Source organism: Rousettus aegyptiacus, unplaced genomic scaffold, assembly GCF_014176215.1.
Source record: "Rousettus aegyptiacus isolate mRouAeg1 unplaced genomic scaffold, mRouAeg1.p scaffold_m13_p_10, whole genome shotgun sequence".
Classification (NCBI taxonomy): domain Eukaryota; kingdom Metazoa; phylum Chordata; class Mammalia; order Chiroptera; family Pteropodidae; genus Rousettus; species Rousettus aegyptiacus.
In genome coordinates this window covers 39,740,285-39,753,682 of record NW_023416285.1, presented here as the reverse complement: position 1 = coordinate 39,753,682, position 13,398 = coordinate 39,740,285, and the positions used below count along the sequence as shown (strand labels likewise).

General features: G+C 35.0%; 1 protein-coding gene across 8 annotated transcripts in view; it reads right to left on the bottom strand.

Moving 5' to 3' along the window:
• FAM13A (family with sequence similarity 13 member A) overlaps positions 1 to 13,398 on the bottom strand; it is a 250,060-nt gene that overhangs the window by 200,339 nt on the left and 36,323 nt on the right. For 4 of the 8 annotated variants that reach the window (XM_036227706.1, XM_036227705.1, XM_016161037.2 and 1 more), the window contains exon 3: positions 7,184 to 7,393. In XM_036227706.1, coding sequence (XP_036083599.1) covers positions 7,184 to 7,355 — 172 coding nt within the window. In that variant the 5' untranslated portion in view covers positions 7,356 to 7,393. Of the gene's footprint in view, positions 1 to 4,982; positions 5,162 to 7,183; positions 7,394 to 13,398 lie in introns of those variants that run through there. The other 4 variants (XM_036227707.1, XM_036227709.1, XM_036227708.1 and 1 more) reach the window with 4 other exon arrangements.

Genomic DNA, 13,398 nt, shown 5'->3' with positions numbered 1-13,398 from the left:
TTAAAAGACAGTGTTAAGACATGTAAAGAAACAATATAAGAAATATCATACTGGAACATTTTCAAGACCAAAAGACAGTATTTTCCAGATTGAAGGGATTTAGTGCCCAACACAATAAATAAAGAGACTCTGGAAACAGTAAGTCCAGGCATCCTGGTGAGTCCGGGATGATGACCTCTACAACCGGGTCAAGTGGTAGTAGAAGAAAGAGGGCCAAAGAGGAGTTTCTCGGAAATACTTAAGATATTATTTGATAATTTTGAAAAAAAATAGCTAACAGTGGATTTCTTGGAGCATTTTGAGGAAAAAAAAAACAGGTTTATTAAAAATTATGGGAGTGAAAACATAAGACAAATGTGAACATAAGGCAATCTATCACACTCACATACACTTACCCTCACATAGACATAAGAAGCCAAACATTAATTATGAATTCAGTTAAAATTGTGATATAACAGTACTAGACGAAATTGTCTGGAGGAAGTGACAATGTAATAGAGCTAATTCCACATATTTCATGAGCAGAACCAATGAGATGATGTTTAAAAGTGACAAATTAAGATAAAACATTATATTATCAAATGGAAGTAAATACCAAAAGAATAGCTAAGCAAGAGAAAACTGATATCCTCTAGGAAAAAACTGAAGGTTTCCAAAGGATATGTAGGGGTTTTCCTTATAATTTTTTCAACATTGTTTGATTTTTTTAATCAAACCATATGCATGTATTACTTTGACAAAAATATTTATTTTAATAAAGGAAAATATGTCCAAGGCAACAAAGATGGTGAATCTTATTCGGGGTAATAAAATTACTCAGAATGTGCCAATTTAGTACCTTTGTAGAACAGTAATTATATTAGTAAAAAATTTTATAGAAAGATTCCCAAATTCAATTATATATTTATTCATCCCCTGCCAACACGTGCTTGTGTTTTCCAAACACCTTTGCTCATGTAATCTTTTTTCTAAAGAGAAACTACTGATGTAACATTATTCTATGACTGGCATTGTTCAAGGTGCTTTACATGGATAAACTCAATATCCACAATAAGCTCAGGAAGTAGACACCACTATGCTCTCCATTTAACAGTCGGGGAAGCTAAGTGTGGTGGTTTTAAAATGTCCACGAAGCCTGACACTTCTTCCTTCAAAAGATGGAGCCTCATTCCCCTCCCCTTAAATACAAGCCAGATCAGTGATAAGCTCCTAATGAATAGCTCCTGAGGCTAGGTCCTTAAAAGGATAGTTTCCATTTCTCTTTCTGGGGAAGCCAGCAAATAGCCATTTGTAGCGCCTATGTAGAAAGGAACTGAGATCTCTTGCCGAAAGACACACTAAAATTGCCAGTCATGTGAGTCAACCACCTGGGCAGCAGACCTCCCAGCCCCAGTCAAGCCTTCAGATAACCACAGCCTTTGCCAATTCTTGACAGCAACCTCCTAACAGGAGGAAATGACACCCGGATTCTTAAGCCACAAAAACTGTGAGAGAAATTAAAAGTTCACTGTAGTTAAAATCACTAAATTTTGGAGTAATTGTTATATAGCAACAGATAACTAGTGCACTAATCACGAAAAGGTTAAGTAACTCATCCTTACTAATGCAACTAGCAAACGGCAAACTGAGATTTCAAACTAGTCAAAATGGACCCAAAGCCTATGCTGTAGGCCACATGCCATAATTTCTTTCTTGGAAATGATTATCCTGCTTATAGTTCATTAGAGCTGGTGCTGAGGCATTAAATTAATAGTGAGTAGTCACTTAATAGCACCTATTATCACTAAAAAGAATAAATTCTCAAAGAGAATCAATGGTAAAACACAAAAAACACACAAAACATTATCTATACAAATAAACACATTCTAGTAACATTTTTCTTCCATAGTAGATCATTTTTTAACTCATTTCTTACTCTTAGTGTGCTGCGCTAGTCATTAAAGACTTCTAAGAAAAAAACATTTCCATAACAATGATTTCTATCTCTGAAACCACCTAATTAGCATCCACTGTAGGCTTTTTACTAATTTTTCCTCATATACTTATTAAATTGTGATAAATTGTTTAAAAGCTCAGTGTTATGGACTAAATTTTGTTCCTACAAAATTCACAGGTTGAAGCCCTTACCCCGAGTCTGAGTCTGTTTGAAGATAGGGCCTTTAAGCAGCTAATTAAGGTTACATAGGGTCATAAAGGTGAAGGCTTAATCCAACAGAACCGATGTCCTTATAAGAAGGCAGAGAGACACCAGAAGAGCAAACACACAGAGAAAAGGCCACTCAGTGAGAAGGTACCATCTAAATCCAAGGAAAAAGGGCTTACCAGAAACCAACCCTGTCAGCACTTTGATCTTGAACTTTTAGCCTCCAGAACTAAGCCGAATTTCTGTTGCTTAAGCCACCAAGTGTGGCATTATGTTATGGCAACCCAAGCTGACTAATACACACAGTATGTTAGGAAAAGCTTGGGCTTTGGAGAGAGGCAGACTCCAGTTCTGCATATTCTAGCTGCTTGCTCTTTGGTAAGTAACATCCTCTCTGACCTTCATTTTCCTCATCTATGAAATATTGTAAGAGTAGCTGCAATGGAATTTAGAAGCCACTCATATGTAAAGCATCTAGGCAAAATCTTGCAATTAAATCATGATAAAAGATTATCAAATTAGTTTACTGTCGTCTATTTACAGCTACGATATTGTCTAAACATAAGCAATGCTTAGAATGCTCAGTATGAAAACTAATCAATCTACTTACATGACTATAAAATTCACATCTTCAACCTTCATCCTCTTCTATGCACCAACATTGATCTTTCATGAGGTCTATTTAAAACGAGCTCCACCTCGTGGCCCTAAAATAATCTACCCCTCTTGTCTTCCATTATTTGTATAATAAGCCAATTGTCAAGATGCCACATCAGGATTTCTCATCTTCAATAAAAACAGCTGAATCTCTGACATAGACAATTTATAAAGCCCACACAAAGAAATCATCATATTCTACCAAGCTAACAGCAACTGAGCCTTTGGATTAAATCCCAAATTCAACTGGTGGTAGGGAAGGAGCATGAGTCAGCCACAAAACTTTCCTAAAAAGCTGAAGATGGTGCTGCTTCTTCCTTTTAGGACAAAAGATCAGGTATGACAGGCTGAAATATTTTAAAATGTAAAGGTCCACCCTCAGTACAGATAGAAAATAAAAGATTAGAATTAAAGAACTAAAGACTAAAGAATAATAGTTGCTGCAGGCCCTATCAAAGCACGGAGTTTGCAGGGAGCTCTCCCTGGTGCTAATTCAACCTTGCCTCAAAACCCACTTCTTAATTTATTAGTTTCTACTCACAACAGTCTGACAAACACCATCTGCCACTGTGGCCTTCCCAGTTCCACTGGCCTCACCAAAGGTATGGCCACCAGAATCAGGCCACCACACTATGCCTCCCTGACCCACTGTTTCTCGAGTCACTTAAGCTCAAAACTTTACAGAGTCATCTTTGACTCCTTTTTTACTCTCATTATCTAATAATTAGCTACCATATTCTGTTCATTTTTTCTTTCCAATGTCTTTGTCTCTGGTAACCTTCAAAACTCCATTGCCAGTTTCAGTTCGGGATAAGAAAGATCTGAAAATGAATGGTGGTGATAGCTGTACAACATTATGAATGTACTTTATGTGACTGAATTGTACACTTAAAAATGATTAAAATGGTAAACACATTCCATTGCCAACTACTCAACAGACACAGGTTCTTAGGGCCATGATTTAGATTTCTGCCAGTCCTCTAGATGTTCTCCCTATACCCACATCTTCCCATACAGCCATTTTATAGAGCAGTGCCTAAAATAATGCCTCTATCATGACTTCTTCAAAAATGTATTGTTTATAGATAAAAACTGGTGCTTTAGCCTCGCATTCAAGACCCTCTACCATTTAGTCTCAGCCTACTTTTTAAATTCTATATTTGCTAATTTCCTGTTGTAGAGACAGCTTGGTCTTACACTAATGTTTTGCTCATGCCCTTTTCTCACCTAGATTTTCCTCTTCATTCGAATTAATCTTACATATCCTGATTTTATTTGGACCACAAAGCATTCTCTAACGATCATAATTGATTGATTTCCCTCTCTCCTTATTACTGTTGACTGGATGTTCTTATTACTCATTTGAAATATTGTGACTATTACATGCACATCCTACTTCCTCAATTAAATTGTACACTCCTAGAAATCAGGATGCTTAATCCATTATTTCTTGATATCATCCCATGCCTAAGTAGATGGTACTAAATAAATATTGGACTAATCCAACTCCGATTCACTGAATAACAACCTTGCCTTAAAATTTCCTTCCTAATTGATTAGCTTCTATTCACAAAAGTCTGACAAACACCCTCTGCCAGGGTTGCCCCTTCCATATTCAAGTATGAAATAGAAATATTTGCATTTATATTATAGCAAATTTTTCAGGGAACATTTAAATAAAGGGATTTCTAGTTAATCCTAAATTAAATAAATCCTATTCTAAAATATTCTTTATTGCTTGAAATTCATAGCTATTCTCAAAACATGCCTGAGATTATTAAAATTAAAAAAAAAACACACACACATATTACTGGCCCAACAAGATAAGGATAAAAGATCAGAGTCATTGGATACAGCCAAACTGAGATAATTATACTAGAAACCTCAATTAAGGAAAGTGAGTTGTTGCAATCAGAGATAAATTTACCATGACAACAGGAAAGGATGATCATCAAAAGGTTCTTTACAGTCTCTTTCTTAAACATGAATTGTCAAAATCAGGCCTTTGACAGAGCAAAAGGTCTTGCAGAAATAAACTTTAAGTGAAGTTTTTGATAAATACCTAGTATGCAGATATATGGGTTTCCTAACTAAAAAATATGATCATAGAACTTTAGACACCAGACAAATCTAAAGTCGATAATTTGTTATAACAATGAAAGAATGTAAATGGTGTTCTTCCATACAAAGGGTCCTTGTTGATTGTTAGGATCAAAGGATGATGACAGCATCAGGGACGCTCACAGGCAGTGTCCAGACTGTTCTCAAGGGCAGTTCTGGTTTGGCTTAAATGTCTGAAAAAAATACTTCTTTGGGGTCCCAGAATGTCATCCTATACAGGATGAAAGAGAGGATCTTGATCTGAAAAATTTTAAGTATACTCCATTATGAATTAGCTTCCCCTTTACTCAGGATATGTAATTTAAAGGCACGTACTTTTTAAAAAAGAAATTTGGCACTGAGTTGTGACAGAATATCAAGAAAACTAGTAAATCTGTTACTATGAGGACTAATATATGAAAGCAGGGTTGTCTTTACTAAGGAAATTATATTAAAACAATATTATAATATATTTATGTATAATAGAAAAGGAGAGATGAGAATACTATGACTGCTTTTAGTGAGTCTGTAAAGAGCCTTGCTTCCTCCAGCTCTAGAGTGAGCAGCTCCAGCATATACCCTCTACCATAGGAGTGTCTGCACACAGCATAAGCCAGCAAGGCGCAGTAACTCTTTATTTTCTATCTGTTATTAAAGAGAGAAGTTTATTTTACAGAGGCTATACAGTCTGACACTTGAAGCATACTTTATTCTCCTTAGCAGCTTACATAACTAGTAGGTACGCCATTAATACTTTCTTCAAGGGAAATCTCAGATCTAGCTCCAGAGGTTTTCAGAAGTGAGGGAATAATACTAATAAAAGCAAAAATTTGTTTCTCTGTCCTATTCAGAATTTGTTATTTGTGCCTAATCACGCACCCCTACAGGCTGCTATATAACAAGTCTTGCTCTTAGAATGATGCTACTTACTCAACTTTTTGGCCACCAAGAAAACAGGTCATGAATGAGAAAATAATTTACAAAAGATAAAGTATAACAAAATATTAGTATAATTTAATATTAACAAAAATAATAAAATAGTACATTCTCATTATCAAATGAAAGTTATTATAAAAAATGTAATAAAAGCTTTTTAAATTTACAAGTATTCACAAGTGTTAGTATTATTAATATCATTAGTATTTTATATTAAGATATTAAAAGTAAATATTCTTAGTACTAAATATTTGATTACTAAGTATTTTGTATTAAGAACACAATGTTTAAATCTTTTAACTAGCTTTTGCAGCAACTGTTTTAAAATGATTTTCAGAAATTTATCTTAAAACTTCATATCCCTATGACATGGATAAAATGTTCCTTGTAAGAATTATTTAAATAGAATAATTGAAATGTTCATAGATGAGAAGATGAAAAAGTTCAGTTTCCAATGAACAAGCCTCAAACATGTGTCACTTACCAAATGTCACTTACTGACACAGAAAGTTTAAAAGCAAAATGAGAATCAAGTGATTCTGCATTTTTTGCTTTCATATTTTCACACTATTTTTCAATAAATAAAACATACACCACGGCTTTCTCACTTATCCCACTGTTTAGTATACTACATGAGAATAGTTATACCACTGCTTTAAAGGGATGTGGCTTTAATCCTTAGTCTAGTGACAAACATTCTTATAAATACATTTTCTCCTTTTTATTCCAATTTGGCAAACATTTTTCAATGTTAAATCATTTTTCTTAATTTAAGAGAGAGAGCTCAATAATAATTATGCCTATAATTTACATTTAAAAATGAAGTTTCTTCATTTAAAATCACTTCATACTACAATCATAAATCAGTTTTACCTCACAAAAAGGATACGATTATTTTAGGATTCAATTTTATTTACAAGAAAAAGAAAACACACCAGCAACCTTTCAGTCTTAAAGGTCACCAACCCAAAACAACTTACGAAAAATTTCGTACACAGAATTTAATGTCTTATTCTCACTCCTCTGGCAGTCATTAGTCGGAAAAGAATTTTTTTGGCCCCAAAGCATCAAGACTTTTCAATATTATGTTATTAAAATATTCATATGCCAATGGTGTTAGAAATTCCATTTACCAAAGGTATTCATAGTCAGTTTAGTATTATTGGAGGGCAGAAGATGAGGGCCTCGAGAAAAAGAACAAGATGGTGGCAGTGATCACAAATGTGTAAAAGCTCATTTTAACATTTCCAGTTTAAATATTTAATACTTAAATATGTAATAATTAAAAGCTTGGTTTTAACTGAAAAATAAAATTGTTTTAATTCATAAAAGGACTATTGTACTAACCCTGACAGAGCTGAATGAATCGAGGATGTAAGGCCGAGGTAACCACACTCTCCGGCAGCTCCCTCAGAAAGAGCTTTAGCAGACTGGCTGCTGAGCAGACATCACCATCTTTCCCAAGCTCCACGGGCACCCCACTCTCGAATTTTGATCGAAGATGTTCCACCACCTTCATATTGCCATTCACCCTAAAAAGGCCTTCCTGGGTGAGTCCTGAAACAATAAAGTAGACACACAGAAAATAAAATGGAGGTCTCTCACAGATACAAACTCTAAACAACCATGAAAATAAATCTCAGTACGGATTCTCTGAATACTCTAATAACCAAGCTCTGGAAGATTTTCACATTTTATAAAAATGTTTTTTTTAGAATAATAAAATTTCATGTCTATGACATATCAACTATTGTTATAAAAGCTGACTTCTAAAAATAAGGCTAGGACATATATAACCACAGAAAACGTAACACTCTACAAAGACATTTCATTCATATAATCTTCAATAGTACATAACAGAAGTTTACTCTGAGCTCCAACAGCAGCTTAGCAATTTGAGTACTTTTTAAAAAAATAACCTGTAAGAAACTTCTAAAGTATACATGATGTTCTTTGTAATAATTTAATATTTCTTTAGTAACCACTAAATTATCTATAAGGTTCTGTGAGACTATAAAGGAGTATAAGACAAGATCCTTGCCTTCGGCTAACTGATGGGGAGGTTAGTTTTGGCTGGGTCAGCAGACAAGTCTTCACGGAGGAGCCACTGGCTCTTTTGCATAATCTTTGGCTAAAGCATAGGCAACACAGAAGGGCCAAGGCTGATTCACGTGAAACTAATGCAGTTTAAGCTTCAGGGCTCCTCACTTGTTTATTAGGCCCTTTCCAATGTTCTGTCCCTAATTTGGTATTAATTTTATATTCTTTTTCTTAAAAAGGCCCCAAAGAATATGCATCAGGACCCACATAACCTTGATCTATACCTGACAAAGAGGAACAAATATATGAATTGAGAAGCTAAGACAGGACAACATAAAGAAAGGTAGGCATAAAAATATGGAGTGTTTAGTTCAAAGAGCAGTGGGGTAATACAATGGGAGAAATGCGACAGGGCCATGAATGTCAAGTTAAAGAATGAAGATTTTATCATTGGAGCATTAAACGGGAGGTGGGGGCAGACGCAATAAAATAAAGGTTTAAGGAAGACCTACCTAGCTAAGAAGTAGAGAATGGAGATGGCAGAGACCTTGTCTTCTGAAACCACATTCTACAGTAAGGCATAAGACATGGATTGTGGCGGGAAGGAAGTGAAATGGAGCAAATAAAGATGATTTGGTAACTCAATGCAAAGGAGAAGTAAGGAAGAGGAAGGGCTGAAAGGTAACTTTAAAGTTTGAAAACTAGGAATCCAGGAGCAGCAGCACTGTAAAGAATAAGGTTGAGAGAGGGTCAGGGCTGGTAGCTGGTTCCGGGTAGAGGACAATGATCTCCAGCTCAGTGTGCTGGGTCTGAGGAAACAATACCATGGAAGAAGTGAACCAGGCCACGAAGGAATGCTGAAGGTGTAAGAAACAGTCCAAGAAAGAGTAACCCAAGGACCTAATTTGACACTTTCCTTTAAAGAGCCTAATGATAAACGGTAGCAATGACATAAGCGTTAAAGTCTATTAAAATTATTTACATGGGAGGTGTTTGTTTATGTCAGCCTTTGCTTCTTTAGCTTACCTGCTAATTGTATTGCTCTTTCTAAAGAAAAAGGGTACTAATTTCAACTTGTAATTTGATAAAACATCTTATGAACCCTTTAATTCAACAAATATTTAATGAGTATTTGGTGCTATGTTAGGTACTGAAAAAAACAGTTGTAAGAAAAAAAATTCAAACACTACCATTATCTTTATGGAGTTTGTAGTCTGGTACAATGTTTATATGTATAAACATATACATATACGCACACAATTTGGAGGTGAAGAACACAAAGTTGACATGAATTTTAGCTCCAATTTAGACAAAAATTTATAAAACCAGAGATGATATTAAAAACATTTAACAACCAGTATGGCCAAAGCACCACATAACCAGAGGAGAGGCCAGTTACTGTGTGTAGCAGGCGGCTTCTCAAATGGCCCCAGTGATCCCTACCACTTGGTATCTGCACCCATGTGCAATCCCCGCCCACTGAGTGTGGCCTGGACTAGTGACTTGCTTCTAACCAACAGAATGTAGAAAATGGCGTGATTAGGTTCTAAACTCACTTCTGAGAAACTCACTTCTGAGATTAGATTATAATCTCAGAAGTGTGCACCTTTCTTGCCTGTATTCTCTCTCTCTTTGGCTCTTTGTACTTGCTAACTCTGATCAATCCGCTGCTATTTATTTTGTTAGCTAACTTATGGAGGAGCGGTCCACGTGGCAAGGAACTGAGGGCAGTTTCTAGACAACATCTAGTGAGAAACTAAAACACTCAGGTCAACAGCCCACAGGAACTGAATCCTGCCACCAACCATGCGAATGAGCTGAGAAGTGAACCTTTTCCTAGTCAAGTCTTGATATGATGGTAGACTCAGCCAGCACCATGGCTGTAGCCTTATAAAAGATCCTTAGACAAAAGGCACAAATCAGCTGTGCCCAAATTCCTGACCCACAGAAACTGTGAGATAATAAACACTTTTGTTTTAATCTGCTATATTCTGGAGTAATCAGTTATACAGTAACGTAACTAATATGATATGCCATTCCCCTTAATAGTGCAGAATATCAGTTACTATTGGGAGACTTCAACTTAGTCATTCTTAAAGCTTTCAAGGTCTGTTTCCTCTAACCTATAAAGCTTCGTCTGTAACTTCAGAAATACATGTCGGCATCAAGCAGACAGCACCCAATAAAAAAAGAATCCCATCCCTAGTCAAGGCCCAAAACCTGAAAATTGAGAAGTCTGCATGATAGCCCTGTAACTACTCAGCTCCTGAACCTGTTTTTGGCCCAGCAAACGGTCCCCAAGTCAGATTTCAGTGTTTTTCTAGCTGTCACCTTAGGTTTTCTCTTCCAAGGTTTTTTGACCCTTCGCTCAAATAACTATACTTCCAATTATTCCGAAATAACCACTCAGCTCCAAGAACTAGCTTTACTTGATCCCACTGGACCTTACCAGTGGAGAGAGAAATTATAAAGGGAAATGTTTCTCAACTATTTTTTTCTGCCTCCATTCCATTTATTCGCTCAACTTTCTTCACTCAGAAATATCTCTCACCCAAACAATTCTTATGATATTTAACCATGGGAAGTTTACCACTGGCCATAGCTATATTATACTCTGGGAAAACGAATCCATACTGTTTTTTAAAAGCCGCTTATGAACTTATAATATATCCAATGCTTATATGAAGTTTATCGGACTATATAATCTCTACATTTTCCCACTCTAAATTTTTAGGAAATGATGATTATTAACAGAAATGTTCAGGAGAAGAAGTTTTCTAGAAGGCTTAGCAAAGTTACTCTCATACATTTTCAATATTCTCTTATATTTGATTTCAGGAGATATGGGTTAATCATTACAAAACAGCAAGTTAATAATGCTTTAGAAATGAAAGAACTATATATAAGCTAAATAACATCTACAACATTGACAGCTACTTTTTTGTATCATTTAAGTTTTTACTTCAAAATAGTATGTATGACTGCATCATTACAAACTAAATACGCCAGAAGTCAGAATTTGTCTAAGTGGCACACTGACCCAGAGAGTTGTATAAGAATATATAAGCATATTCTGACACCTGGTGGTGAATAGAGAATCCTACATGACTTAAAACAGCATATTGCAAAGTATCTTCAGGCTAAAGAGAAGAAATTCAGTAACACTGTCAGCAAGATAGTTTCTTTATGATAGTTATATTAAAATAACTAAAGTTATGATATGCTTCATAAGATTTTCCTTTGAATCCAAAAAAAGATGTATATGTATATTTTTTTCTTTTTTATTTAAGGGAAAAAAGTCCAAAGTCTGTTTAAAAGACCTTGATAGAGGCCTTAACAAAACCTATCTGTCCTAAAATTCCTTTATAATGATAAAGAGGTTCTCTCATGTCAAGTGTCTGCATTTAATCAAACAAATTATGACCACAATATCTACCTATGGTTAAACTATATGACCAATCCTGCCTATATCCCTTCCTGATACAGTGCCTATTCATAGGTGGACAATAAATATTTGTTGACTTGAAAAACAAAACTACAAAATAATTAAATAAAACTAATTAAGGTATCTTGCCCTCAAACTTTATACCACCCTTCAAATTTAAACAGGCTTTTTTGTTTATTAACAAGATAGTTTCAAATACAGTAAGGGGCTTCTAGTTGTCTACACAGTAATTAACTACACAGTCTTTCAAAATATAGGGTAGGTACCCTACCCTAGCTTGTAGAGTCAGGATTCCGATTCAGTAGTTCTGAGGTATTACCAATGCATGGGTATTCTGAAAGGTTCCACTAGTGATTCTACTTCGCATCCTTAGCTAAGAATGACTGATTTTGCCTACTAAAACATTTAGTTTGTATTACCTGAATATACCCTATTAGAGTATAACTAAGAGTATGCTAAGGAAAAGTAGAAGAAAAACAACTCCTAGTTCGAATTTTACCAAAATTTTCATACACTGATGGTGTGAATATAAACTGGTTCAACTCTTACAGAGTTAATTATAAATGCACGTATCCTTTGACCTAGCAGTCCACTTCTAGAAAGATATTCTACAGATACATTCATAGCGCTTAAAGCGACATATGTCAAAAGTTAATCCATGAGTCTTTGTAGACAACAAAAGACTGGCAAGAATAGTGCCCATCAATATGTGACTGCTTAAAGAAATGATATAGATAGTAAAACAGTATGCATGGGGGAAAAAAGAATTAAATGAATAACTCTTCATACTATGTGGAACGATCTCCAAAATACACTTATGTAGTTTTGTAAAAAGATTCATAACAGTGTGCATGGTGTGCTATATTTATATTAAAATGGAAAAAAAACCATATGCTTATATATTCACCAAATATCTTTGTCATAACATATCAGAAATTAGTATAGTGATATTGTTTCTGGGAATTAAAATGAATGGTCAGGGGACTAGGTTTGGAGGGAGAGACTTTCTGATATCTTCCTGTATTTTGAATCACAGAAGTATATTAACTATTCGATAATTTTTTTAAATTAAAAATGTAAAATAATTTTACATAAGCATAACCCCAAGTGTCTATTATTCAATCATTCTTGGAAGAAAGACTGGAACATTTGATTACACCAAAACCAAAATATTTTAGGTGGACATATTTTGGCATACAAATGAATAAAGCGGAACAACCCTATTTAACAGATTAAATGAATTACCTAGAAATCCATTTGTATAGAAATCAGTAGAATACAATTTAATCAATACTGAGTGTGTAAATGAGTTCTGTCAAAGCTCTAGCATAACAACATCTGGCTTCAAGATCTTGTTGGTCAAGGTCCCATCTTCCTGCCATGTTGTGTTTAGCACCTTTTGTGTTTAACTGTTTAAAGGATTTAAGCAAATCAGAGCTGTTCTATAAGAATCTTGCCCTTCTACAGCTTATCTTCCTCTAAAATTGGGGAGATAAACACCTATGAGGTAAAAATGCGAGCCTGGCTCTTCGGTTTTCAGAACAAAATATCATTTTATCATCTACATACCTAGTAATCAGAGCAAATAGCTGTTTCTCAACACAAAATACCTGACTTTCTGAGGTCTGTACTGTTTGCCACACAGCCCCTGTCACAGGTCGACACATGTTTCCCAAGCATTTCCAGTGAAAGATTTCTTTTGGCAGGGGGAATGGACTTCTAATCGAGGGAAGATATGGGGCCTGAAGCAAACTGCAAAGTATCGAACTTCTTTGAAGTTTCAAGTCTTACCTTTAAAAATCCCCATAAATTTTATATTCTACTCAGCAATAAGTTTTGTTTAAGTACAGAAATGTTGTTTTAGTACAGAAAATGATGAAAATTCCAAGTTTTCCCTCAGAATATTTTCTTCCCAAAATTCTTAAAGCATATTGGTATTTCTTATATAGTTTGGTGTTCTCTCATCATACTGCCCTAGTTGAAACAACAAATGTAGGAGGTATGGAAACATCCTCTCAAATTATGTTTTAAATTCCTATTTTAAGAAAAATTATAAAAAAAGCTATAACGCAACATG